Genomic DNA, 27372 nt, shown 5'->3' on the forward strand with positions numbered 1-27372 from the left:
ACAAGAATGGCAAATTTTAATGAACCTTTAAATTTGAAAATCTAAGCTTTTATGACCCGCTATTTTAGTCATATTTTTGCTTAAAACCTACAAAATTTCAATAAAGACTCTTATAATTTTGAACTTCAAGGTTTTTGTATGTTTTAAGAACAAGGTGAAAATTTCACTAGGCATGCCAAAGGAGATGTGACAACCTCACCCCTAAATTATGGCAACCCTTAAATGCCAAAGGAGATGTGACAACCTCACCCCTAAATTATGGCAACCCTTAAATGCCCTGTGAGATTATTCTTCTAGCATAGCATTTATTGAAGGCCTTCCACAATTCCCATAATAAGAGAACCCAAAACAAAGGCTATGGGGTCGATATTTATTTATGTATTTTCTAACAGGGAAGGTTCCACGTGGCACTCAGAGGAGAGTGAGGTTCTAGGCAAAGGAGGGCTCCACGTGGCCAAGGAGAGAGAGGAAGCCGGTCATAAACGAGTCCATTTACTCGTACTATGAACCCTATGGCTTTGCCTTTGGCATGCCAAAAATGTTGTCATGAGATTTTTTCGAGAAACCAACCTATGAGCCAAGCTATGAGCTCAGCCATCAACCAAGTGCGAGCACGATAGGTGTTCTACTTTACTGCAATATTATTGCCCTCATGCTCATGGTGCTCACGAGAAGAGGGACCCGAAATCGAAGTCTGCAAGAAGTGAGAGAGAGACGAGTCGATGGATGTGAGTCTCTTTACCACAGCCTCCATACTTGGCCTTCTTTCTGGCTTCTCCTCTGCGCATGCTAAAGCCACTTCCACTACTGCCTTCAATGCTTCCTCCTCCTCCCTTTCACTATATTCTCTACCCAGCTCCGGATCCAAAACCTGCCGGTACATCTCTGGATATGCCTTTCTCACCCAATTCGGTAGACTCACTCCCATGTTCCCAAACATCCTGTCGGTGGGTTCCTTCCTCGTTAGCATCTCCAACAGAACAATACCAAAGCTGTAGATATCGCCCTTTACATTCACCCTCATTGATTCTCCATACTCTGCACCAGACAACGAAGATTGACATTGGATACAGTTGTTTAGCTTCACACGCCAACATATAGCTCCAGTTCCATAAAATCAGAGTATTTTAACTAAGAAATTTAACAGCGCAAGCGTGGTACCGGTGAAAACACAAACAGTAAAATACAGAGGAATCTAGCAACATCGCGCGAGTTTATCATACCTGGTGCAAGATATCCGGGAGTTCCGTTCACCGTCGTGTACAACGTCTCAGGACCAAGCAGCTTGGCGATCCCAAAGTCGGCTACCTTAGCCACCATATTTTCGTCTAGAAGGATGTTACTAGGCTTAAGATCACGATGAACTATCTGTCTCCATAGACCGTGATGCAAATAGGCGAGCCCGTGAGCCACCCCCAGAGCGATCTGCAGTCTCATTCTCAGGCTCAACTGCGGAGCCTCCGGAGCATGTAGATGATGCTCTAAAGACCCTTTTGGAAGAAGCTCGAGGACTAGTGCTTGGACATTTCCTTCATCGCAGTATCCGAGAATCCTGACGAGATTGCGGTGACGGATTGTTCCCAGTGTCTTCAACTCTACTGTGAAACTGCGTCGGTGAGCAGCTGACAGAACCTTGATTGCTCCGTCCTGTTTCTTTGGAAATCGCGCTTCAAATGTCAAATTTGTGGCCTTGAACACTCTGCTGTCGGCTCCCGTCCCAATGAGATTAGTCTCATTGAAGGCTTCCGTTGCAGCCTCAAGCTCTTGAGCTGTAAATTTTTTGAGGACGCTAGCATAACTAGACTCTTGAGGAGAAACCAAAGGCGAAGAAGCCGCCCTTATTCGCCTGTTCGCAGATAAGCACGTGTACGTCCACCGGAGGAGAAGGACGAAACTTGCGAGCGCAACCAAAGAGCAGAAGATTATGAGAACCTTATCCCCTACAGTGAGGCCCTTTTGCGACGAAGGTTGGGAGCTAGCTGCTTTGACTGTTGGGCAGGCCCGAGTCAAGGGAGCTCCGCATAAGCCTGGATTGGAAAGAAAAGAGCTCGTGTCCAAGTGCGAAAACACTCCTGAAGTGGGAATCGGTCCGGTGAAGTTGTTAACGGATAGATTAAGATAATCCAGCTGTTGTAAAGCAGAGAGCGAAGCTGGAATTGGACCGGAAAGCATGTTCCCCGATAGATCTAGGCGCTGAAGGAACTTCAAGTTTGCCAAATTATCCGGTATTTCTCCGATCAGTGAGTTGTGGGATAGATTGAGCTCCATTAGATTCACGCAGCTTCCTAGGCTTGCAGGGATCGTTCCAGATAAATTGTTCGAGGAGAGATCAATCCTTTGAACGTGAATCATTGCTCCAAGCCCTGCGGGTATTGGGCCGGTCAGAAAATTACGCGTCAAGGAGAAATTGAACGTGACTGTGATGACGCTCGCTAAGGTTGCTGGAATGTACCCCTCAAGGGCATTATACCCAAGCGACAGATCTTGAAGGCTCGTCAGATTTGAGAAACTGGCCGGAATGTTTCCTCCTAGCGTATTGTTGTGGAGGTAAAGCTGGTTGAGCTGTTTGAGATTCCCAAGGGAATCTGGGATGGACCCGGTCAAGCGGTTGCCGTGGAGGCGCAGCTGAACCAGGTTTGAGCATTGGCCAAGCTCGCTTGGAAGGGTGCCGCTTAACATGTTGTTTTCAAGATACAGGCCTTCCAGGCTATGCAGATTGCCGAACTCTGCTGGTATCGTGCCGGTGAGAAAATTACCCCAAAGTGTTAACTTTGTCAAGTTTGTAAGATTGCCTAGCTGGGGAGGTATAGGCCCTGCAAAACATGAACGAGGATCACAAGAATTTTAAGCCTGGATAATAACAACACCGGCAATGAGCGAGCCCACAAGGTGAAGAGAAATCAAGCGCGAAAAAAACAAGGCAAGGCTTTACGAACCTGTGAGTCTATTTACCGAGAGGCTAAGCAGTCCTGTTAAAGAGACAAGCTGGGACATTGATGCAGGGATCATCCCTGTAAAGTTGTTGGTGTCCATCCGGAGAATATTTATGCTGGTAAGATTAGCGACTCCCTCAGGAATCCTTCCAGACAACAAATTTCCGTCGATCCATAGGTTCTGTAAATAAGTGAGGCGTCCGACCTCCGGAGAGAGAGAACCCGTGAAGCCATTGAGAGACAGCGCCAAAGTGGTCAAGTTGCTGCAGTTGGTGAAAATCGTGGTGGGAATAGGACCAACCAATTGATTGAAAGACAGAGCGAGCATCTTAAGCCTGGTGAGCTTGCCCAATTCTGGCGGGATGCTGCCGGTTAACCCATTGCTGTACAGAGATAGTGCGACCAGACTGCTACAATTCCCAAGCGAAGCAGGTATTGTACCTGTTAAGCTATTGTTTTGTAGACTAAGAATCATGAGGCCGGCAGAAAGACTACAGAGATCTGAGGGAATGGAACCTGTGAGGTAATTTTCGGAGAGGTCGACGCTGGCCAGAGACGAGCTGTTGCGGAAGAGGGCGGCAGGGATGGGGCCGGAGAGATTGTTAGCAGCGAGGTTGAGGGAGGAGAGGTGAGGCAGCTGGGCCAAAGCGCCGGAGATGGAACCACGAAGCCGGCTACTATTGAGGGTGATGGAGACGACGGATCCGTGGGAATTGCAAGCGATGCCAGTCCAGAGGCAAGGGGAGGAGGAGGAGGAGGTGTTGGACCAGGAGAGGAGGGATTGGGAGGGGTCAAGGGTGATGAGAGATTTGAAGGCGAGGAGGATGTCGATTTGGGAGGTGGAGGTGGCAGCTACAACTGAGTTGATGGGGAGGAGCGATCGATTGAGGTGGTGAAGAAGGTGAAGATGGTGAAGATGAAGAAGATGAAGCTGCTGATGGTCGTCTTGTTGACGTAGTTGTAGAGGCGATGGAGCTTCGTCATGTGCAGCTACGCCAACGCTCATGATCATCGACACGCAAAGCACCCACTCGAGCTGATGAACCATTGTTGTATAATTTGCTCACTTCTCAGCTTCAGAATGAGCTCTCCAGCTTCACAACTACGTTACTACTACTACTACACACTGCAGCTGCAGTTGCTGTAGGCGAGCCTTGCAGCTACTCAGCTTGCTGAATCCCCGTGTGTTGTTCCCTGCGAGGGTGTTTCCCAGTCGTATACTAGCAAAAACGCAGCCTATTGATGATGAAAAGCTGATGAAGATGATGCTGCGTGTGTGTGTTTTTGTAAGCACAGAGCCAAGCGAATCCGTAGTGCAAAACTAAGATGCAGTTGGTACATTCTAACACAACTCATATAAGAAGCCCATGGACGTCGATCTCTCACACCGCTTTTACCAAGTGCCCTGCAGGCCCACTGAAAAGAGGCCTTCCACCAGCACCCAACTATATAATTGAATTTTTGAAATTGAATTTATTATTGAATTTACTATTGTGACTAGTCGCCTCTTTTTAATATAAAACAAGAGGAAAAGGTTCCACATTATTTCCCAAAAAATATAATCGGCCTTAATGGGAGAAGGTTGCTCTGGTTCTTCTAGGCTTTAATGGAGTGGTTGTGTTTCAATCTTTGTTTTCTATATAGTCTCTCCTCCGTCATGCAAGCTCATTTGGAACCTTCTCCTACGGGTCTATAAAAAGCTAGCCTTGTTAGAAAGTAGGTTAGAGCGAGTTCCCATTGACCTGTGCTTCAAACTTCCTTATTGTTTTGAGCTTGGATGCCAGACTCCATGCACTATCTTTTCACCCCGCTCGGCTATTGAAAATTCTAGCTCCGTTCAAGGAGTGCCTACAGGCATCCCTTGGCAACCCACCTTGCCCATTCCACATTTGTCGCTCCATTTTTGGAGCTGTCTCTGCGTTCTGCATGGCAAAGATGGCCCCTCTCCACCCTGTGATCTCTGTCGAATTGTCATGGATAACGCAGTCTAGTTTTCAATTCATGAGGCCTTGCAAACAGACAAACCCAATGCCTTGATTTTCTACAGTGGCTGGGAACTTTGAGTCTAAACCCATGCTCTTGGGACTGGCTCATAGTGTTTAATTTTGTGTTATATTGTTGATGGGCTTGTTACCTTTTTTTGGTACTACCTCAACTACTCTTCCTTTTATTAAAGCACGCCCCCACTTGTTTAGAACTCTTGCATTACATTTTTCAAGAGACCATAGGGATATATTATATTTCAAAGTGGCGCAACTTCGAAAAATCATTTTTCCACTAGGAAGGACCATTGCATTCATTGAGGGTTTGGGGGTTGTTGGTCAACAATGGGGCTCATATATCAAAATACTATTGATGATTTGGCACGTTTGGGAAAACATTTATGTGGGACACACCAAGGCACATGCAATGTGTCCTATGCCTTAAAGAAAGTGGGTTTTAATACAATGCTACCCTTTAAAACTAGTGCACTTAGATTCTTGCATGAGATCTCAAATCATTACCCCACAAACCAAATGTGGAGATTCTCACACGAGATCTCAGCTCATGAGACAAGTCCTCCAAAGAATCCTTCAAATACACGAGAGAGACTTAGAATCAAGATCTATTAAAAGAGAAAAGCTACACAAAGACAATAGGATATAGGGGATATTCCAATCCTCAATAATGGTTGTGTACTAGGGCTTTCCTTAACTAAGCGACCCATCATAATAACCATCTTCATATCTCAAGGTGTGTCTATAAAGTAGAGCAAATTTTTATTAATCTTTATGAAAGGGTATTGCATGTGTTGCCTCTTTAAAATTTAAAAAAAACCACTCACACACCCATTTGAGGCTATCTAGGGGCACCTGCGCTGGCGCTACCCTACAAGTAGGAGGGCTTGAATGCAGGTCACTGTCCTGGAAGGCAGATAGCCCTACCACACTGGGCTGCCGCAACTTTCACTTTTGCTTCTTTTTTTTTGATGCCAAGAGATACAAGTTGGGACAAAAGCATGCAAAATTTCTTTTTTCCTTGTTCATTGAAAAAAGTCTTGCTCTTGTTGAAGCGTGATTGGGTGTAGCCATACTTTTGGGGTGCGTAGCAGGGTGTGCTAGTTGGTGAGACTACAAAATTTGTGGTGGCTCAAGATGATGTGGAATAGCCCTTGCGCTTACTAAGATTTTTTCACGTGATCATTATCATATGGGAGGGCCCTGATTCTTGGACACTAGAAGACATTCTTGGTAGGATTTAAAGAAATGTCTATGCGTTGGCCCTTGAGTCAGGCCAACATGGGTGGAACATGTTGCTGCAAACTTACCAACACAGGAGAGAGCATGTGGTGCCCGTTGTTGGTGAACAGGGAAATCAGTGGCTAACTTCTTGAACATCGAGCACATCATTGGCTAGCTTCTCTTTTAAGTTAAGGAGACTACAAGTCCCAGGAGTAGCAACTAAGGCGGTGACTACGAGTTTGAGGAAGTGTCATCCTAAAGTTAAGGGTGGCATACCAATAACGAGCAGTAGTCCATCAAGCCGCGAGTGTTAGTAATAGAAGTCACTTTTGCAGTTAGTCTACTTAGTAGAAAGGCATTGTAACATAGAGCAGGTTGTGGTTGTTCACGAATTATGTGATCTCTCTCTGCTTGCTACGTTAGGAGCTTGCATAACTGAGTGCTCAAGCTGAGATGGCTTCATTGTAAATAGAGTCTTTTCTTAATACAAGTGTGGTTTGCTTCCATTCGGTATGTATATTGTTCTCTATTTATTTTATATGCTCAATCCCTTGTCATCATCTGGTTTCCCTTTCAATAGTAACCACCTTTGAGTTGTTTCTATTGACGTCTAACTGCAACACACTCGAGGACATTCCCACCTAGCTCACCAAGGACTGCAAGATTGAGCATCTTCATCCAAGCACTACATGGGTCATGAGCATAGAACACTGAGCACCAATAAGTTAACCAAAGGGGAGTGAGCAAATCAGACCATCAACATTTGGCAATCTTGCAGGGGAAGGGTCAATTGAATTGCATGTTTACATGCTATTAGTTATGGGAATTTAATATGTGCTATTAGTTATGGGAATTTGATATGTGCTATTAGTTATGGGAATGAATTGGGTTAAGTTTAGCAAGCTTAGGATTGAGTGCACAGTCATCGAGAGAGATTTATCTTGACCAACTACAAATCGAAGCAGTTGTTGGGTGTTGAGCTACTATAAGAAATACCTTCAAGTGACCACATACTAGTGACGCAGTCTAGTGACATGCTTGAAGACTAGAGTGTGGACTATAAAGAGCATCCAGAAATCCAATCGGCTAATTTAAATGACTTAGCGAATATCAGATATGCACTCGAAAAGACAATCAAATATTTAGCCAAGCACAAAGAATACTTGAGTCAAAGGAATTGGCTACATCCAATCATGAGAGCTAGCATGGTCTCAGAGCCAGAATTGGGTTCTAAGAAGGAGGCAGGTAGAACCATTAGCTATCCAACAGGAGCATAGACCACTAGGAGGGAGACTCGGCCTTGCTACCCTAGGAGTGGAAGTTGATTATTACATGGAGCTAGAGGGACAAACTGTTGACCCTTGGGCTAGGCCAACATAGGTGAACTTACCAAGATAAGCGCGAGAGCAGATGGCACTCGTGACTAGTGAGCAGGCAAGTACATCATTGGATAACATCTTGAGCAATGAGCAAAAACAACAACTAAAGTGGTGACCCCAAGTTCGAGGAGAAGTCATTGCAAAGAAAAGGGTGGTAGACCAATGGCAAGCAACATTCTAGCAAACCACAAGTGCTAGTAATAAAAGTTGATTTTGCACCCATTTTGTGGTTCATCTACTTAGTAGAGAAGTGTTGTAACAGAGAGGAGGGAAAGTGAGATTTATTATAGTTCATGACCTCCCTCTAGCTTAGCTTGCTAGGATGAGCACTTGATGGTAACTGGGTGCTCAATTCAAGACGAGGCAGCTTCATTGTAAACAGATTCTTCTCTTAATACAAGTGTCTATCTTGTCCATATTGTTCTCTATTATTTGTTTAATTGGTCGTAATGCTCAATCCCCATCATCATATGGTTGCTCTTCACCCAGTAGAAACCCTGACCTCTCAGTTATTTCTGTTGACATCTGTTTTCATCACACTCCAAGCACTTTCAGATGCACAACTCACTAAGGACTACAAGAGCGAACATCTTCATTCGAGCACTGCACAGATTGGGTTAAGGGTTCACGAGCATCCATAAGTTAACTAAAAGTGACCGAGCACATCAAAACATCAACATTTGGCTATCCTGCTAGGGAGGGTCAATTGAATTTGTGTATTGACATGCTTTTTTTTTCCTTCAAAAATGAGGGTTTATATTAAGATGTCAATGGTATATATACATCTGTCTTGAGTAGCTTTTAAGCAAGAACACCTTTTAAGAGTAAAAACTCTATAGTCATGCAAAAATAAACATCTAATCATAAAAAACTGAACGTCATGGCCGGGATTAGGGTTTAGGGTTCGTTGACTCCACCACCAATTCTAGGAGTGCTTGGCTACTAAGGAGAGATTTGCAAATGAAGAAACAACTGAGCTAGATCAAGCGTTAGCTCTGGTAGAGATTTTGGAAGTAGAAAAAGAAGAATTTTTTGGAGTAGTCACACCCCAGTCCCTGCTTTCACTCATGAATTGAAGCAGTTGCTGGGTGTTATGGGCTACTACAAGAAATACCTTCAAGTGACCATAGACGAGTGGTGCAATTTGGTGATGTGCTTGAAGAAGAGAGTGTTCTTAGATAATGTCTAATACACACTTTGAAAGAAGACATAGATACGTAAGTGCAAAGAATGCTTGCGTCAAAGGAATTGGCTACATTCAGCCTCAACCATGAGAGTTGGTGTGATCTCAGAATGAGAGTTGAATTCCTGAAGGATGGAGGTAGAAACATCAACTATCCCCAATAGGAGCGTAGAGCACAAGAGAGAGACTTGTCCTCTCTACCCCGAGGGTGGAAGTTGATATTACACAGAGCAAGAAGGACATAGCATGGTAATTGGCTGAGGTGATCTAGAAGACTAGTAAGTCAGGGTTTGCCATGGCAAGTAGAGTTTGAGCACTCTTCTAGAGAGAGTTTATACTTGGAAGGGTAGCCATTTCCTTTACTGATCCTCAAAATGAGCATGAGGAATATGATAACGAAAGAAGAGAAAGGATTCTTTGATACTCGACTGTTCCTCCGAAAGGACACCGTTGAGAAAGACATGATCGAGGAAGACCAGCTACTATTGCAGATGGTCAACAAACCAAAAAAATTAAAGAAAAGTGTGCTTCTAATGGAGATAGATGCCACCAAGAACCTCAAGGGGTGAACATAGCGAACCTAAACCGAGCAACTCAAAGGGTGAACATAGAGCAACTAAACCGAGTTCCTCTTCCTATGGATGGAAGGCCTATTCAATTTGGATGCATACCACTTAACCAACCTTCGGCACATCTAAGGCTTGAAGCTCTTGCTATGGATCAACTTCAGATCAACTGTTAGAGAAATCATATGCATGAAGTGTGAAGAGAGTGGGAGAGAAGTAAGGAGTCTCACTTGCAGCTTTCTCACATACACAATGGGGGAATACACACAAAGGTGGAGGCTGAAAACAGTTTTCCTCTTCTTAGTTGTGAAAGCCATAATAACTCTCTAAGTACAAAAGGAATAGGTGAACCCTATATGTGAGTCTCAAACCAAACTCAGCTAACCTAGGTGGCATACTAACTAAGCCGCTAACTAGAGTACATAAAGATAGATGTCATCCAGCTATTATTCATGAGTGGTGTACTAACCGCATCTACAGCTAACAAGTCGGTGACATAAATGCACAACGGTCACCTTGGCATATCATGAGTGGAGCTCGATATCTCAACACTCCCCCTCGAGCTCAATCCCAATTCCTGCACACCAAGCAGGTCTTTGAACTTGCGCAGCTTCTCTGCACCCAATGCCTTCGTGAATATGTCAACTACCCGATCCTTTGTGCTGATATAAACTAGATCAATAAAACCTACTAGGACCTTCTCTCGTACATAGTGATAATGCACCTCAATGTGCTTTGTTCTAGCATGATAGACTGGGTTATTTTCCAAGTGTATACTGCTCATGTTGTCACAATAAATGACAACTGGCCCATCTGTAGACTGATGCATATCATAGAGTAGCTTATGCAACCAACCTGCCTCACATGCAGCCATTGTTGCACCCCTGTACTCAGCCTCTATGCTCGATAAGGCAATTGTAGGCTATTTCTTACTGCTCCAGGTGACTGCAGCTCTCCCAAAAGAGAGCACATATCCACTGGTAGATCGTTATCAGAAATACTACCAGCCCAACCATGCAACTGTATCTGAACCCCAGTCTCATAAAATAGTCCATACTGTAATGTGGACTTCACATACCTCAGTATGCATCTAGCCGCATCCAAATGCGATTTCCTTGGTGCCTGCATAAACTGACTTACCAACCCAACAACATAGCTCAAATCTGGCCTGGTAATAGTCATATAAATAAAACTTCCTACTATGCGTCTGTACATAGTAGGGTCTTCCAGAAGCTCACCTGCATCTATGCTCAACTTCCCATTCTGCTCCAAAGGAATTAAAATAGGCTTACAGCCTATCATCCCATATTTGGATAGCATGTCCAATCCATACTGCCTCTGCAAGAGCCATATCCCACTTGTGCCCTCTTGTGGATCTAATCACCTCAATGCCTAAGAAGTAACACAGCTCTCCCAAATCCTTCATCTCAAACTTCTTCTTCAATAGCATTTTCACATGAAGGATATCTTCATCACTATCACCTGTGATGATCAAATCATCAACATAAATGACAAGCAGCATAATGCCTTTCTCTGTTTTTCTCACATAAAGTGAGAAATCTGCCTTGGAATTCTGAAAGCCAATAGTGACAAGATACTGTCCTATCTTGTTAGACCATGCTCTGGGTGCTTGCTTCAAGCCATACAAGGCTTTCTTCAACCTGCAAACAAACTCAGGATGAACAGCATAAACATAACATTGTGGTTGCTTTATATAGACCTCTTCTTGCAAATCACCATGCAAAAAGGCATTCTTTACATCCATCTGATGTAAAGATCATCCCTTTGATGTAGCCATAGGAATGACTGCTCTTACGGTTGCCATCCTTGCAACCAGACTGAATGTTTCTTCATAATCAATGCCATATGTCTGTGCATACCCCTTGACAACTAATCTTGCCTTGTACCTGTTCACAGAACCATCTGCATTGTGCTTCACCTTATAAACCCACTTGCAGCCAATTGCATTCTTGTCTTTAGGCAAAGGCACCAATTCCCATGTAGCATTTACTTCCAAGGCATCCATGGCTTTCTCCCATTTTTCTTTTCCCATGGCTTGCTTAAAAGAAGTGGGTTCTGGTTCATGTATCACTCTTATCTCCTGTTGATTGGGAACATTAGGAATAACTGGTTCTTGTTTAGCTCCAATAATGAACTCCCAATAGCCTTTTCCCTTAAGGAAATTCATCATTCTAAACTTCCATGCTTGGAAGTTATTCTTGTTAAGCTTTTCAGTGACAATCTATGAAAGAGCATCAGATGCCATTACAGAACACTACAAAATATTCTGTCACTGCAAAAAACACAACTTCTGCCTCACAAGGGCAAATCTGCAAAACCGACAAAAGTGGTATTTGACCACACAGTCACTTCCTAGCGGCGAATTTGCATCAACAAGCAATAAGAATGATTTTGTCACTCCCAATATCTCGGCGCACAGGCATACGATGCAATTTCTGCAGCAACTTTTCATCGACCTGCAGAATAGTGGTCACACAACAAAAACAGGGCACTTTTCTAAGTGCCTGCGAAAAACTTCTGCCACCAAAACAGGCCCCGAAATGGCCTCGAATCAAAAAAATAATGTCAATGAGGGCTTTGTCCATTGCCCACAGCATATACTGCCCTCTTGCCACACCTCGAGGGCGTCCCAATCTGAGACAGTGCACTCTTGCACTTTCTGACTGTGCTACGTGCAGAGATTTGCTCCCAAACTCGAAAAAGGAAAGCAACATTGATCCTCTTACCAAGACACCGTGAACTTGGTTTGCTTTCTTGAGTTTCTTACCATGAACCGAGCTCTGATACCATGTGAAGAGAGTGGGAGAGAAGTAAGGAGTCTCACTTGCAACTTTCTCACATACACAATGGGGGAATATACACAAAGGTGGAGGCTGAAAACAGTTTTCCTCTTCTTAGTTGTGAAAGCCAAAAGAACTCTCTAAGTACAAAAGGAATATGTGAACTCTATATGTGGATCTCAAACCAAACTCAGCTAACGTAGGTGGCATACTAACTGAGCCACTAACTAGAGTACATAAAGATAGCTGTCATCCAGCTATTATTCATGAGCGGTGTACCAACCGCATCTACAGCTAACAAGCCGGTGACATAAATGCACAATGGTCACCTTGGCATATCACAAGTGGAGCTCGATATCTCAAGATGAAGATGGTCATGAGAGGTTATCTCTCAGTGATACCCATATGGATGAATGAAGACCTAGAGACCTTGTTCTTCTGAGTGGATGCGATCATGGATGATTTTTTGACTTAAGGGAAAGACAGAGAAGAAAGATGTAGATAGTAACACTGAAGAAGCACCATAAATAAGGATAAGCTCAAGTTTGAGCTAAAAAAGGCACTAACGGAATTCGGCATTCGTGGGAAGCCAAGTAGTAATGAGAAATGGTGTGATAAGTGTCTAGGAGTGGACCTGGAGGAGTTCACCTCCAAAAATTTTAGTGTACCACGTGCATTCAAAAGGAGGGCTATTTTAATCTCAGTTTTGGGAAAAATTTAACAGGATTACAATAACAAGAGGGGCTTTTTAATTCAACTTTAGAAAAAAATCCGTTAGTTCATAAGGAGGGGTGGTTTTATTAGGGAAAATTTTTAGTTGAGGGGTTTTTTTTTTTCACACTGAGGATAAACCAAGTATTGGAATGCCTACACTAAATTTGGTCACAATGACTCCTATTGTTAGTACAATGGCAAAAATCATTAAGTATCTAGCAACCAAGTGACAACTAACACTCGGCCAACAAGTGGGAAATTGCCATGCCCTGAGGTGTTTTGCGTCGATTGGTTCTACCACATGAACGTGCTATAGTCTTGCTGAAATCTCACTTGGATCCATCTGATTGGCACTTTTGGTATGAATTGACAGCTTGAAAGGTGTTGCAAGAAGGATATGGTGGGGAACGTTATTCAAGGATGCTCAAACAAAATGTACGTAGTGTGACGTATGACAAGACATTGGTCATCTTTTGCCTAATCAATCTATGCCATTATATTGGGAAGCATTCCAAAGATGGGGATTTGATGTTTTTTGTCAAAAATCATTTTTACACTAGGAAGGACCATTGCATTCACTTGCTGGTCAACAATGGGGCTATTATATCAAAATACTAAGGACAATTTGGCACCTTAAATACTAAGGATGATTTGGCACCTTTTGGAAAAAATTAATTTGGGACACAGCAAGACACACGCAACGTGTCCTATGCCTTAAAGAAAGTGGGTTTTAATACAATGCTACCCTATGAACCTAATGCACATAGATTATTGCATGAGATCTCAACTCATTACCCCACAAATCAAATGTGGAGATTCTCACATGAGACTTAGCTCGTGAGACAAGTCCTCCAAAGAGCCCTTCAAATACATGAGAGAGAGAATCAAGAATCAAGATCTATTAAAAGAGAAAAGCTACACAAAGACAATACGATATGCTTGTGCCCACTAGGCAATATTCCAATCCTCAATATAGTTGTGTACTAGGGCTTTCCTTAACTAACCGACCCATCATAATAACCATCTTCATATCTCAAGATGTGTCTATAAAGTAGAGCAATTTTCTACTAATATTTATGAAAGGCTATTGCATGTGTTGCCTCTTTAAAATTAAAAAAAACCCACTCACACACTCGTTTGAGGCTATCTAGGGGCACCTACCCTGGCACTACCTTGCAAGTAGGAGGGCTTGAATGCGGGTCACTGTCCTAATAGGCAGGTAACCCTACCACTGGGTTGCTAATGACTTTCACTATTGCTTCTTATTTTTTGATGCCAAGAGATGCAAGTTGGGACAAAAGCATGCATAATTTCTTTTTTCCTTGTTCATTGAAAAAAGTCTTGCTCTCATTGAAGCATGATTGGGTGTAGCCATCAAAAAACTACTTTTGGGGTGCGCAATAGGGTGTGCTAGTTGGCGAGACTACAAAATTTGTGGTGGCTCAAGATGATGTTGAATAACCCTTGCGCTTGCTAAGATTTTTATACAACGTGATTATTATCATATGGGAGGGCCCTAATTCTTAGACACTAGAAGACATTCTTGGTAGGATTTAAAGAAAGGCCTACGTTTTGGCCCTTGAGTCAGGCCAACATGGGTGGATTGGTATGCGCATCACGCGTGATCACTATATGACAACTTACTTGTAAAAAGGAGCAATAATTCATTTAGATCCAAATGATATTTCAACAATTGGGAAATTGTGTGTTGTTAGTGTCAATTTCATGTGTTGTGGCCCTTACATCCAATCGCCTTACCCAATTGAGGGAATCACTAGCATCGAGGATAGTATGGGTAAAGTCGTGCATTAGCATCCACATTCAATGTAATTGGTAGAAGAATTGCAACGAAGGAAAGACATCCATAGAAACTTTGTAGGATGAATATTCAATTCAAATGCAAAGTTTCACACACACACACACACACACACACACACACGCACGGGCGCACGCACACACACACACACACACACACACACACACACACACACACAGAGTTATAGGAAAAAAAGATTACAAAAAAGAATGGTCTAAATAAATGTGAGTGTGAATGTGTGTGGCATTAGTATCATATAATATAGTGTGGAAGGGCCCAAGGTTGAGGTGGCAAGGCAAGTCCATGTGCCACCCTTCCATGTAAGAGGACCTATAAGTAAGTTGTACAAAGTCCATGGCATAAATAATATCGTATGGAAAGAAATCCCATGTGCCACCCCTCCACCTAGGTGGTCCCATGCAAACATTAAGTGAGACATGGACAAGGTCAATGGGATATATAGTATTAAGTTGGTAGAGGTGTCAGGGGATCTTGGACTTTCTCATCCATGTGGGCTAGTCTATGTGGGGTGGTAATGTATAATCCAAGTAATAATATTTCTATAAGGGAAAAAGTAGGATGAGGTGGCCAGCATCTTTGTGCCAAACCTCCACTTGTTCTCCTAGGCATTATAATATTGAGATGGAGCCAATGTGGGTCCTCTTAGACTTAGGATAAGAAGGTTTTATTTTTGAGGGGAGGAAATTGCCGCATACTATTGAGGATGTGCACCGCCAAGCCCACATGGGAGAGGCCTCCACCCACACCATTTATGTGGGAGGATGCATTTATGAGGGGATCCCCCTTCCTTTGGTTATAAAAAGGAGGGACTATTGCTTGATGTGATATGCTCATTCTTGTATAGTCACCATTCTAGCATTTTGATTTCCCATCCTCCCTTTCAATAAAGTATGCCCCTCTTTCATTGATGTCTCTCATCCCCCTCTTCCTTCCCTCTTGTTCCGTAGCCTCCTTCTTGACCTCTACCCCTCTTCTTTCCATTTTCCTACCCAAGCCATCATTCTCTCCCTCTCTCTCCCTCTTCCCCATGGCTCTAGAGCATCACCATTAAAAAATCTGGGCTGCCCCTAGAAGATTGCCTCTTCATCAAAACCTCCTATTTGATGAATGCAAATCCCTCCAAAGCCACCTAACGCCCTCTTCCCCTCATTTTTTCCCTTCTATCTTCTCTCTTCTCACTCTCTCTTGCCTTCCCCCCCATCCTCTCTCCCCTTACTCTCTCTCTTCCTCCCCTCTTCCCTCTTTCTTTTCCTTCACTTTCACTCTCTCTCCTCACCATACTCCCTCCTCTCTCTACACTATCCCCCCCTCGACGTGATCTCCTCTCTTCCCTCACCCCTCTCTCTTTCTTCTTGTGTCACCTTGCTAGCGACACCGCCATGTCTCCTCGTGCAACACCACGTGCATTGTCGCTATCACACTGTCACATGTCCCTTTTGCAGACCAAACATGTGTCATTCCTCCTTGCATGGTTTTGATGAAGTGGATTGAATGATGCTCACTTGAGAATAAGTCATATCGTAGATATGAGGTGCTCACACCACGTAGAGCATGATTTGCTGATCATTTTTTCTTTGTGGACCACTGCAACATTCCACACTTTCTTACACTTTTGACCTGGTGCCTTGAATGCAGGGGAAAATACAAGCACCTTTTAGTTAGCATTTTCTTACAAATTTGACCCAAAACTCCTCGTAGAGAGAACTCAACTTATTGGTGAGCTCCTTGTAATCGAGCACAACCTTTGATAGTGGGGGTAGGGGAACTCAATCTGGTGGTGAGCTTCAGCACACTGATGCTCTTAGTGTGTTAGAGCTCATCACCAAGTTGAGTTCTCCTTCCCCATTGCCGAAGGTTGTGCTCAATTACAAGAGGCTCATCACCAAGTTGAGTTCTCTTCTAGTGCTTGACAAAACAATGACGATGGACATTCGTAGGCTGAGAACGGGATCAAATGCGATAGACCTTAAATCCATTCTACAATCCCCCCCTTAAGACCCGTTTCCCTTGGCTCCCATCCTGCAACTCCCTTGGGCATGGATATGGCTGGTGGAGTATTACAGGATGGAGAGCCATAGTAAACAATGGATCCCATGACTTGGGTAGCATTATGAAGGGGGCATCGAGGTTGTAGCAAAAGATTCATCATAGGGGTGGAAGGCGGTATGGAAAGTGTGGAAGGGTGTAGGACAGGGATTTTCCTGGGTGTGGTGAATTGTTTCTCTGCCTTTAAGGCCTTTATATAGCTAGACTTTCCGCCCTTCCATTCTTTTTTACTTCGTTTCTTATGTCAGTTTGTGTGACTCTGGGTGCCTATCACTGCTAAGAGTACACAATCCACCCATTGGATTTTGCTTGTAGCCCAGCCTAGTGTAGGTGGTCATATACATCATCCTCTAGCCATGACGGGTGATTAGATGATTGCCATGGAGGAGCGATGGCACATGCACCTAGCTTGCTGGTAGCCCAACCTAGCGTAGGCGATCATATACATCATCATTTAGCCATGACCTGAGATTATAAGGTTGCCATGGGAGAATTTCTCAAGCATTGGAAAATTCTAATAGTTTGATATGTTCTTACAGTCTAACTCTAACTTAATGCTAATCTGAGCATGCGAATTATATGGTCCCTCATGCAAAGTCATTGTTATTACAGTCTGATTCCAACTCAATGCTAATCTAAGCCTATGAACTAGATGGACCCTCATGCAAAGTCATTGTTATTATAGTCAACTTCCTCGAAGAAAGGCAAGATCAAAGTAGGACATCAGATTAGCATTGATTTAGTTCATTAGATTATAATAACAATAGCTCTCGCTCATAAGAATGAGAACTATTATTATTACAATTTGATGAACCGATTGAATGCTAATCTAAGCTTATGAACTAGATGGTCTCCCATGCAAAGTAAATGGGAATTTGAGCCTGTGAATTAGAAAGTCCCTCATGCACAATCATTGTTATCACAATTTGATTCTGACTAAATGCTAATCTGAACCTATGAATTAGATGGTCCCTAATGCACAGTCATTGTCACTAACACAAGCACGATGGTTGTTTGGGATTTACATTTTCCCTTGTTTGGGATTTAATAAAGATTATATTTAATAAAAGAAGCATGGTGGTTGTTTGGGATTTAATAAAGGTTATATTTTGTGGGGGTTGCCATTAATCCTAAACCAACAAAAATGTATTTCCTTGCGAGTGCCTACCTCCTCTAGCCTTAACTATCATACAACTAGCCTATCATATTCATCAATGTAATGTGTGGGGAATCTATCAATACAAGGGTCTTCAAATATGGCAAAGATCTCACTGGATTACATCATTGAGCATGTCAAGGTGGCTTGATATGAAAGATTAGAATATGTAAACAATTACACCTTGGATAGCAAGAGAGAAAACTAGTTTAAAAACCCGATAGGTCTCGAGTGAAGGAACAGAGATGGAAAGCCACATCAGCAATGACATTTTTTATGCTACTTGTTGATGAAGCCATTTCGCAAGGGATCCCTTGGCAACCCAAGATTGTGGTAGATGATATTGATATCTTGGATGAGGAACATAGAGTTCCCAAGAGTGTCATTCACAAGATGGTCATATTGCAGGAGCAACTGTGGGAAGGCCTTCAACATTATAAGAACCCATAGTTTGCAAAGTATGTTGCTGACCCGAGGGATTCTTTCTTAATACAAGGGGGACGTCACCTACATGCATGAACTTCAAGAAAACCCCCTATATACAGTCCATTGTAGCATGATAAAACACCCCTATTTAAGCTTATAAGAATATCACCAAACGCGCACTATGTGCCCCCTTTCCTTAAATCTATGTTCTTTCTCAATTATTTAGATTAGACCATAAGAAAATTTAGATGATATTGATCAGACCATCTTCAAATATTCACCAATGGGTGATATTCATTTGTTTCCTTACGATGGCCTAAAAAACTAGGCATAGGTTGGGCTTAGTTCATGCACACTTGGACATGACCGACTGTCACTAGTCAAATGTGTATGTGTGTGTACTTTTTATCTTTAGGGGGTAAAAACTTGTATTTCCCTACACCCCTTGTGAAGATAGTGGGAGAGAAGGAAGGAGTCTCACTTGCGGCTTTCTCACATACACAATGGGGGAATACACACAAAGGTGGAGGCTAAAAACAATTTTCCTCTTCTTAGTTGTGAAAGCCAAAAGAACTCTAGTACAAAGAAATAGAAGAACCCTATATGTGGGTCTCAAACCAAACTCAGCTAACTAAGGTGGCATACTAACTGAGCCACAAACTAGAGTACATAAGGATAGATGTCATCTAGCTATTATTCATGGGCGGTGTACCAACCACATCTATAGCTAACAAGTCAGTGACATAAATGCACAATGGTCACCCTAGCATATCACGAGTGGAGCTCGATATCTCAACACTCCCCCTCGAGATCAATCCCAATTCCTGCACACCAACCAGGTCTTTGAACTTGCGCAACTTCTCTATGCCCAATGCCTTCATGAATATGTCAGCTACCTAATCCTCTGTGCTAACATAATCTAGATCAATAAGACCTATTAAAACCTTCTCCCACACATAGTGATAATGCACATCAATGTGCTTTGTTCTAGCATGATAGACTGGGTTATTTGCCAAGTGTATACTGCTCATGTTGTCATAATAAATGACAAATGGCCCATCTGTAGACTGATGCATATCATAAAGTAGCTTATGCAACCAAGCTACCTCACATGCAGCCATTGCTGCACCCCTGTACTCAGCCTCTGTGCTCGACAAGGCACCTGTAGGCTATTTCTTACTGCTCCAAGTGACTGCAGCACTCCCAAAAGAGAACACATATCCATTGGTAGATCTTCTATCAGAAATACTACCAGCCCAATCAGCATCAGTGTATCCATGCAACTGTATCTGAACCCCAATCTAATAAAATAGTCCATACTGCAATGTGGACTTCACATACCTGAGTATGCGTCTAGCCGCATCCAAATGCGGTTTCCTTGGAGCCTGCATAAATTGACTTACCAATCCAACAGCATAGTTCAAATCTGGCCTAGTAATAGTCATATAAATCAAACTTCCTACTATGCGTCTGTACATAGTAGGGTCTTCCAGAAGCTCACCTGCATCTACGCTCAGCTTCACATTCTGCTCCAAAGGAACTGAAATAGGCTTACAGCCTGTCATCCCATATTTGGACAGCATGTCCAATCCATACTGCCTCTGCAAGAGCCGTATCCCACTTGGTGATCTAATCACCTCAATGCCCAAGAAATAACGCAGCTCTCCCAAATCCTTCATCTCAAACTTCTGCTTCAATAGCATTTTCACATGAAGGATATCTTCATCACGATCACCTGTGATGATCAAATCATCAACATAAATGACAAGTAGCATAATACCTTTCTCTGTTTTTCTCACATAAAGTGAGAAATCTGCCTTGGAAATCTGAAAGCCAATAGTGACAAGATACTGTCTGATCTTGTCAGACCATGCTCTAGGTGCTTGCTTCAAGCCATACAAGGCTTTCTTCAACCTGTAAAAAAACTCAGGATGAGCAGTATGAAATAACCTGGTGGCTGCTCCATAAAGACCTCTTCTTGCAAATCACCATGCAAGAAGGCATTCTTTACATCCATCTGATGTAGAGACCATCCCTTTGATGTAGCCATAGCAATGACTGCTCTTATGGTTGCCATCCTTGCAACTGGACTGAATGTTTCTTCATAATCAATGCCATATGTCTGTGCATACCCCTTGACAACTAATCTTGCCTTGTATCTGTTCACAGAACCATCTGCATTGTGCTTCACCTTATAAACCCACTTACAGCCAATTGCATTCTTATCTTTAGGCAAAGGCACCAATTCCCATGTAGCATTTGCTTCCAAGGCATCCATTTCTTCATCCATGGCTTTCTCCCATTTTTCTTTTTCCATGGCTTGCTCAAAAGAAGTGGGTTCTGGTTCCTGTATCACTTTCACCATATAGGCATAGTGAATGGCTATAAATCCATCATATTTTAGCCTATCCATAGGATACCTAGCTCTAGTAGACCTGCACAAAATAGGCTCACTTCCAGGTGCTCTCAAAACATCCTTGGTCTTCCTTACTCCAGGTGTAACAATAGAAGGAATACCTAACTCATTATCAATGCTCTGTTCTAAGCCACTGAATTCACCATCCACATAAGAGTGACCTGCATTCACATCAAACATGGGCTAATCTACCTTCTCTTTTCCTGTTCGTGATACTTGCATACCACTATCTGCATTGCTTTGAGGAGATTCTCGTGATCTCAATCTGCCTATCCATGGCGAAGCATGTGAACCACTGCTAGAGGACACTGTAGGTCCACTAATATTTTGTGATTGCTAGTGTAAATTCTGTGCAGCATTACCATTTTGTGCATCTACATCATCAATCACATTTACTGGTTTATACCAGCTGCTCATCTCAGCAAAAACAACATCTCTGCTCACTGTAAACTTACGAGTAGAAGGGTTATGGCATCTATACCATTTGTGCTGCAGAGAATAGCCAATAAAGATGTACTTCTCAGCTTTTGGATCCAACTTGGACCTCAACTCATCTGGCACATGAACATAGGCAATGCAACCAAAAATTTTCAAATGAGAAATATCTGGTTTCCTGCCAGTATACATCTCCTCTGGCATCATGCCATGTATTGTTGTAGTGCGAGTCGTGTTCATTATGTAAACTGCTGTAGCAACTGCTTCAACCCAATAATAATCTGGTAGGTCTTTTTCATTTAGCATGGCCCAAGATACCTCTCCAATATGCCTGTTTTTCCTTTCTACAAGTCCATTTTGCTGTGGGGTATGACTGCATGAATTTTGCTGCTTTATGCCATGCTTCTGTAGGAAACTTGCAAAGTCATTTGAGACGTACTCTCCCCCTCCATCTGACCTTAGGCATTTTATTTGTAGGCCTGTTTCTTTTTCAACCATAGCTTCAAAAGCTTTGAAATGCCCAAACACTTCACTTTTCTTTTTCATAAAATACACCCAAACTTTTCTACTGTAGTCATCAATAAAAGTGACAAAATAATGACAGCCTCCAATAGATGCAACTTTAGTAGTCCACACATCAGAGTGGATTAATTGCAATGGCTTTTTACTCTCTTGAACATGTCTAGGAAATGGTTTCCTTGCCTGTTTTCCAAATTGACAGGCTTCACATACCTGATGCACTTCTACAACCTTGAATTTAGGCAATCCTGCAATAATTTTTTGGGCCTGCATTGATTTAAGTCGCTGTACATTAACATTACCAATGCTGCCAGATATCAATATCTGCAACTACACCAGTCCCATGTGCAAACATTGCTGCACTTAATTCAGGCATGTCCACATCCAACGTAAACATCCTGCCCATCTTATTTCCTTTTGCTATCAAGCGACCGTTATTTTTCATATCCTCAACAAAGCATCCATGAGAATTATATATGACCTGCAAGCCCTGCTCAACCATTTGACCAACAGGAACTAGGTTCTTGGTGATATTCGGGACATGAAATACATCAGACAGGTATTTCTTTTTCCCATCTTGCATAAACAAAGGAATTTTACCAATCTGCACAATAGGATGTGCAGTATCATCATCAATCTCTCAGGGGGGTCACTATGTATAAACCCTCTATATCACGTGCGCTCAAGGCCTATATTTAAAATCCCTTATCTGTAAATTTTTTCATTAATAAAATGTACCCCTTTTCTATACAAATCTGTAAATTTTTTCCAAAACTATTTTAAATAGTCCCTTATGTATATTTATTTCTGTAAATTCTAGAAATAAAAAATATCCTTTTGTTGAACTCACGTGATAGGGTTACATATGATGAGTGACCCCCCCGAGATCAATCTCCACAAATCCTGGTCTTTCCATTTTCCTTGCATCCTGCATCCATTTTGCATGACCTGTCATGTGGTTTGATGCACCTAAGTCAACATACCACACATCATTGCTTTCTTCTGCACTTGTCACCAGAATTGGTCATGTGCTGCACCATAAATAGATGCTCATTTTTGTCATCACCCTGTCTACTAGAAGATGCATAATTCCCTTGCTGCAATTTTCCATTCATGATGTCATTCTGCTTTTTATAGTGCTCAGTCTTTAGCCATATGGCCCATTTTACCACAGTAGTAGCATTCAACATTGCTGTTTGCATTTTGACCTCTCTGCCATCCACCACGACCTCTTTGGCTCCCCTTGCCTCTAGAGTTACCACGTCCTCCTCCATAGGACTGGTTTTCTTGAGTTTGCTGCATATTTTGATTTCTACCACGGCCTCCAGATCGGCCTGCTCTACCTCTGCCTCTACCTCTTCCAGCATTTCAGTAGAAGACAGTTTCTTTTGAAGTTCCTCCTGAAGAAGATGCACCATCATTTCTCTACTCTTCAGAAATTAGAAGAGCAAACAACTCCTCAAAATCAGGAAATTCTTCACGAACGGCAATGGATGTCCGGAACTGTGCATAATCCTTTCCTAGACCATTCAAGGTCATAGAAACTAAATCATCATCTTCCATTGGCAACCCAATGGAAGCAAAAGCATTTGCAATTTTCTTCACCTTCATGTGGTAGTCATTGATACTCATATTTTCTCTCTGCACATTGTGCAACTCTTGCTTGAGATGCATTTTCCTGGCTTGCATATTTGTGCTGTACAATTTTGCCAAAGTACCCCATGCCTCCTTTGGCGTACTTGCATCCTGAATATGCACAATCATAGAATCTGAAATACTGATAGACAGCTAGTACATAACTTTTTTGGCTCTCTCATGCCATCCTTCAAATTCCTACATTTCCTGTTGATTGGGAACATTAGGAAGAAGTGGTTCTTCTTCATTTCTTGTAATGAACTCCCAATAGCCTTTTCCCATAAGGAAATTTGTTATTCTAAACTTCCATGCTTGGAAGTTGTTCTTGTAAAGCTTTTCAATGATAATCTGTGAAAGAGAATCAGACTCCATTATTGAACACTGCAAAATATTCTGTCACTGTAAAAAACATAGCTTTTGCCTCACAAGGGCAAATCTGCAAATTTGACGAAAGTGGTATTTGACCACACAGTCACTCCCTAGTGATGATTTTGCATGAACAGGCAAGAAGGATGATTCTGTAACTCCCAATATCTATGTGGCAACTTCTAACTGACCTGTAACCGACCTGTAGAGCAGTGGTCGCACAGCAAAAACAGGGCCTTTTTTTCTCAGTGCTTGCGGAGAACTTCCGCTTCCAAACGGGCCCCGAAATGGCCTCCGATCAGAAAAATAAAGTCACCAAGGGATTTGTCCACTCCCGCAGCATATACTGCCCTCTCGCCACACCGTGAAGGGCGTCTCAATCTGAGACAATGCACTCTTGCACTTTCCGATTGTGCTACCTACAGAGATTTTCTCCCAAACTCGAAAAAGGAAAGCAACACTGGTCCTCTTACCAGGACACCGTGAACTTGGTTTGCTTTCGTGAGCTCCTTACCACGAACTAGGCTCTGATACCATGTGAAGATAGTGAGAGAGAAGGAAGGAGTCTCACTTGAGGCTTTCTCACATACACAATGGGGGAATACACACAAAGGTGGAGGCTGAAAATAGTCTTCCTCTTCTTAGTTGTGAAAGCCAAAAGAACTCTAGTATAAAGAAATAGAAGAACCCTATATGTGGGTCTCAAACCAAACTCAGCTAACTAAGGTGGCATACTAACTGAGCCACAAACTAGAGTACATAAGGATAGCTGTCATCCAGCTATTATTCATGGGCGGTGTACCAACCGCATCTACAGCTAACAAGTCAATGACATAAATGCACAACGGTCACCTTGGCATATCACGAGTGGAGCTCGATATCTCAACACCCCTTCCTCTTCCCCCTCGTAGATGTCAAGGCCCCCCTAACTTAAATTTAATATTGGGAAAAACTTAAAAGGGCCCCCACCCCTAACGTATAAGCTTATGCCTCATCTCAAAGAAAAACCCTATTGTACACTCACGTGATATCATAAGTTTCCCAGTGTGAATCCCTCAGGGTTGCTGAAGGCTCCCATTGTGCAAAGTGTCGAGCCCTTGGTCCTGGAATCCTTGCGTAAATATAAAGTCCTTCAAAGATCTCTGACTTGATCTCTTGGAATCTTGGATATATATTACTCGAGAATTTTTTAGGGACTGACCACCCTTCTAATACAATCAGCTTTTCAATAGAACTTGAGTTAAATAGTAAATTGTCTTTTTTGAAAAAGAAAGAAAGTAGTAAATTGTGTTTGTATTTATCCATCCTTAGATATGATGGTGGTCTCTTTTCAAAGCGTAGAAGAGTAAAACTTGGTTGTGTACTACCCGGGTATATAACTTTAGGGGCTAACTATACATTTGGATTTTCTATATAACTTCAGTTTTAAAGTAATAATTCACCATTTATCCGTCCTTGGATATGACTTCTTCACTCAGTTGGACTTCATAATTTGAAAATTTTGCATTTAGTTGGATTCAAAGATTCTATTTTCTTATGACTACTTCACTCAATTGGAATTTATAATTTGAAAATGTTTCCCTCAGTTGGACTTTATAATTTGATGGACATTTTCCAATTATATAGTACGATTCTATAGCTTGCAATTCATTTAGGTTTTGTGGTCACCAGCCCGATGGCTAAATTATGATAACAAATAAAGAGAACCAATCTAAAGGAGACTGCTTTAGTATAGCACTTTGCAATAATACGATCTGTTTTAGGATAGCAAGGTGGTAGTGCAGGATAAGTGGTCAAGATAAGTGGTCCCCAGTGCAGTGGTTGGTTGGTTGCACACTAGGATATTAATTGCCATGAGTACGGTAGTTTGCTTCTATTATTACAAGATGAATGGCATGCGATTCATTCATTTAGGATTTGTGGTCACTCGTGAATTTGTGGTCACATCCCGGTAGTTGAAATTTGACAATAGTTAAAGAGAACCAGCCTAAAGGGGGCGCCATAAAAAAATGCATTTTCTAATATTTCACTAGCTTGGTGGTTGAAATCTGACAATAGTTAAAGAGAACCAACCTGTTTGTGCGATCTATTTCCCTTGTGTGCAACCAAGGAAAATGCAATTGGATCCCATGACGTGTGATTAGATGACTAAAAACAAGCACGATGGTTGTTTGGGATATACTAAAAACAAGTGTGGGTTTAATCTATCGCTTGGGATTTACAAAAACAAGCACGATGGTTGTTTGGGACACATGATGAGGATCAGGGTGGCAACACATGATGAGGATCTAGGTGGCCTACAGGCTGCACATTCATCAGGGAGGCATGGGCATTGATCCCCATGGAGTAATGCTCCAATATGAACAGATCTCAAGTCATTCACAGCTTGCTTTCACAGGTCAAAGCCTATATGTATTTGGCAAATTGGTAACAATAAACATTCATGTCTTTGAGTTTCTTGACATACCAGGGCTTCCAATGCTCAAAGCTCCTCTTCCTAATTGAAATGTTAGGATTCTGATCCATAAAATTGAGATACAATCCATCCTGCTGACCCAACATGCAGGCCCCCTTTTTGCACTACTATGAGGAAAACAAAACAAAATACATTATGTGCAAAAATGCTATCTAATTAAACTAATCAACCTATGGGAAAACAAAACAATTTCAACCCCGGGCTAGTTTAATACAGTCATATATAATAAGGTACTAGCAAAACAAAACAATTTCAACCACCGCCTTGGTTTAGGACAGTCACAATTTCAACCACCTAGATGGTTTAGGACACGGTCACAATTTCAACCATCGAGCTGGTTTAGGACAGTCACTATTTCAACTACCAAGCTGGTTTAGCCTAATGGTCACAATTAGACAATAACAAGTATACTGCTTTTCATTTTTTAATTTCACAACAATTAGAAAATAACAATATATCTCTTTTCATTTCTATACCAATATATTGCTTTTCATTTCTTTATTTCTGTTCAACCACAATTTCAATCAAATACTGCTGTTTCATTTGAAACAACACCGGGTTGAATCACATTAAGTTAAAGCCATCCCGGTCTAGAAATTAAGTGGTATATGACTTGAACAATAGGAAATTAAATTTAACTAATTTAAGTACTAAGAAACACACTAATTTCAACCACTGATCTAGTCAACAACTAATGTCTGTTCAACCACACTAGTGATGAGTTGAACTAGCCACGGTTGCATAACGTTCCAACCACCGGGCTAGTTTAGTAAAATAACAATATATTGATATTCTATTGCGAAATATATTGATGTTACTTTTTGTTCAACCACATTGGTTCAGGATAATCACATAACTAGTGTTTGAGCTGAACCAACCATGGTTGCATGATGTTCCAACCATCAGGCCAGTTTAGGACAATCACATTAAGTCCAAGCCATTTGGTTTTGGTGTTTGAGCTGAACCAGCCACCACGGTTGCATGGCGTTCCAACCAACGGGCTGGTTTAGTAAAATAACAATATATTGATGTTCTATTGCAAAATATATTAATGTTACTTTCTGTTCAAGCACACTGGTTCAGGAAAATCACATAACTGTTGTTTGAGATGAACCAACCAGGGTTGTATGATGTTCCAACACTGGGATGGTTTAGGACAATCACATTAAGTCCAAGACATCTTGATTCTGGTGTTTGAGTTGAACCAGCCATGATTGCATGATATTACATGCACCAGACTGGTTTAGAAAAATCACATTAAGT

The 27372-nt window shown here is 42.1% G+C and overlaps 1 protein-coding gene across 1 annotated transcript; it reads right to left on the reverse strand.

Annotated features, from left to right (window-relative positions):
• Window positions 1-625: 625 nt before the first annotated feature.
• LOC147882298 (uncharacterized) lies at window positions 626-4230 on the reverse strand. The gene is made up of 3 exons (XM_087400218.1): window positions 2937-4230; window positions 1224-2813; window positions 626-1038 (listed from the first exon to the last, which is right to left on the reverse strand). The coding sequence occupies exons 1-3, from the start codon at window positions 3979-3981 to the stop codon at window positions 626-628; spliced, it is 3048 nt and encodes a 1015-aa protein (XP_087256344.1). The 5' UTR covers window positions 3982-4230.
• Window positions 4231-27372: the final 23142 nt, after the last annotated feature.

The sequence above is a fragment of the Dipteris shenzhenensis genome, chromosome 29 (genome assembly GCF_047967505.1).
Source record: "Dipteris shenzhenensis isolate YYH24624 ecotype China chromosome 29, Dip_SZ_1.0, whole genome shotgun sequence".
Taxonomy (NCBI): domain Eukaryota; kingdom Viridiplantae; phylum Streptophyta; class Polypodiopsida; order Gleicheniales; family Dipteridaceae; genus Dipteris; species Dipteris shenzhenensis.